The sequence below is a fragment of the Kryptolebias marmoratus genome, linkage group LG12, assembly GCF_001649575.2.
Source record: "Kryptolebias marmoratus isolate JLee-2015 linkage group LG12, ASM164957v2, whole genome shotgun sequence".
Classification (NCBI taxonomy): Eukaryota; Metazoa; Chordata; class Actinopteri; order Cyprinodontiformes; family Rivulidae; genus Kryptolebias; species Kryptolebias marmoratus.
In genome coordinates this window covers 22,995,323-22,997,533 of record NC_051441.1, presented here as the reverse complement: position 1 = coordinate 22,997,533, position 2,211 = coordinate 22,995,323, and the positions used below count along the sequence as shown (strand labels likewise).

Below are 2,211 nucleotides of genomic sequence, written 5' to 3'. Positions count from 1 at the left end.
AGGGGGAACCAAATATTTCAGCCGTCTGAAATAATCTGTTCCCCCTCTAAAACAAAGGACAAAAATAATTTACCAACAAGTCCTTAACTGTGTTTATTCCTCTGTATTATGATAATATTAGCACATTTTATTCCTAAAATAATGTTTTTTTTGTTTTTTTAATGAGAAATATTTGCCCCCTCTAAACAATTCTGTTAATAGATAAGTCATTATTTATTTTAATTATTAATTGTTTTTGTCCACACAGTCTATATTGTCCATAACAGAGTCTGTCTGTCTGTGTATCACGCTAGCAAAACAGTGGGTTAACTTCGCCAAAACAAGTTGTTTGACCTTTCACGGTCTCCGTAGTTTCCTTGCAGCGCGAGCACAGCGCGGCGGTTACGAGCGTTGAACATGAACGCGCAGAGACGCAGGGGAACCGTAGCTCTGAGAGCTGTGTGAACCACAGACATGAATACGTAGACCTCATGTCTATGGTGTGAACAGCTTCACACAGCTCCGTATCTGATGGGGGAACGCGGCTCGACATAACAGCAGCAACTCGAGCACATTACTGCCCCCTATATGTCAGGAGGACAAATAACACCTTTTCTGTTCAAATTGCCAACCCGCCACAGTAGCGTGTGTTGATCAAATTCACCCGCCACTTCAAATATTTACCCGCATTTGGCGGGTGGCGGGTGCTGATTTCCACCCCTGACTGGGCCTGCAATTTTGATTCTATCTGTACCCTGCAGGAGTCAGTCACTAAAAAGTGTTGCTTTACTGCCAAGTGCTTTATGTCTGTGAGCAGCTCTTACCAGTTAGTGTCTGAGCAAAGGAAGAACACACTCTGAAGAAATCCCTGACAGTTTGAAGTCTCTTGAGGAAAAACACCTCCTCCATCAGCTGACGCTGATTTGGGCTGTCAAAGAAATTGAGTTGTGTAGCTCGAGCCTCCCTCAGAAGATCTACTTTCCTCCAGGGTGATGGCACCTCCAAAGTGCTCAGCTGGAGATGATACAGAGCAGAAAAAGCTGGACTGAGACATGGCTGACTTTGGAATAACACAAAATGGGAACTTTTATTTAACCAGGAGCTTATGAAAATACAGTATGATTATCTACAGACCCGGACAAATTTGTTGATTCCCTTAAACCTCAATTAAAAGCATCTGTCTAATGCAGCGGTCTCCAATCCTGGTCCTCGAGGGCCACCATCCTGCATGTTTTCCTTGTTTCCCTGCTCCAACACACCTGATTCAGTGGTTAAATGACCTCTTCGTGTTCTGCAGAAGCCTGTTAATCACCCATTGATTCAAACCAGGTGTGTTGGAGCAGAGAAACAAGTAAAACCTGCAGGATAGTGGCCCTCCAGGACCAGGATTGCCCACCCCTGGTCTAATGTATAATGCTAGTTTGTGACAGAGTAAAACAAAAAATGTGAAAAGAAATTATTTTTGTTTATTTTACAAAGATATGCTAAAACATGATAGAAAGGTATGATCACAGCTTTAAAGAGACTAATAATCTTTGTCCTTAACTAATACACGGTCCTTGGTGCACATGTCCGGCCCTCCTCTACTGCTTCTTCCTGCTGCTCTGGCCTCTGGCCTGGGGCTGGTCTGCGGTCGTTGTCGGGTAGGTGGGGCGGTGGTGTGCATCTTGTGGTGGCGCGGGGTGGCTAGCGGGTTGTACTTGGTCTGGATCGATGGGTGGGCTCGGGTGTGGGTCCCTGGCTGGTGCTGGCTCATGTGTTGTTTCATGGGCAGCCTGGGGTTGCCAGCATGGACCGGGTGGCTTGGTGGGCTCCCTTTTCTCCTGCCCTGCTGATCGCGCCATCATGGGGATGTTGGCCTTGCTGGTTGGATGTGCCACAGAGGAGCTTTGGAGGGGTCGCGTCCTTTTTCGGGTCTGGGGCCGCTGGGGTTTTGGTTGATCTGGTGGCGGCAGTGTGGTGGCTGTCCCAGGACTGAGGTCGCATGGATAGTGACAAGAGTTTGTTTATGTGTTTGAGGGGGAATGGTGGGGGCTGTTGGCCCTAGGTGCGGGCCTCCTGCCGGGGTTGCTTGGCGGTGGAGTTGGTCCTGTCCTTGTCCTTGACATCGGGGACAGTTCCCCTGGATTGGCAGACCGGGGTGGTGGTCCCCTTATTCAAAAAGGGGGACCGGAGGGTGTGTTCCAACTACAGAGGGATCACACTCTTAAGCCTCCCTGGTAAGGTCTATTC

General features: G+C 48.2%; 1 protein-coding gene across 1 annotated transcript in view; it reads right to left on the bottom strand.

The window, feature by feature from the left end:
- smg1 (SMG1 nonsense mediated mRNA decay associated PI3K related kinase) overlaps positions 1-2,211 on the bottom strand; it is a 125,646-nt gene that overhangs the window by 18,958 nt on the left and 104,477 nt on the right. Inside the window, exon 49 of the mRNA XM_037978496.1 lies at positions 804-993. Within this exon, the coding sequence (XP_037834424.1) occupies positions 804-993 (190 nt within the window). The remainder of the gene's footprint in view (positions 1-803; positions 994-2,211) is intronic.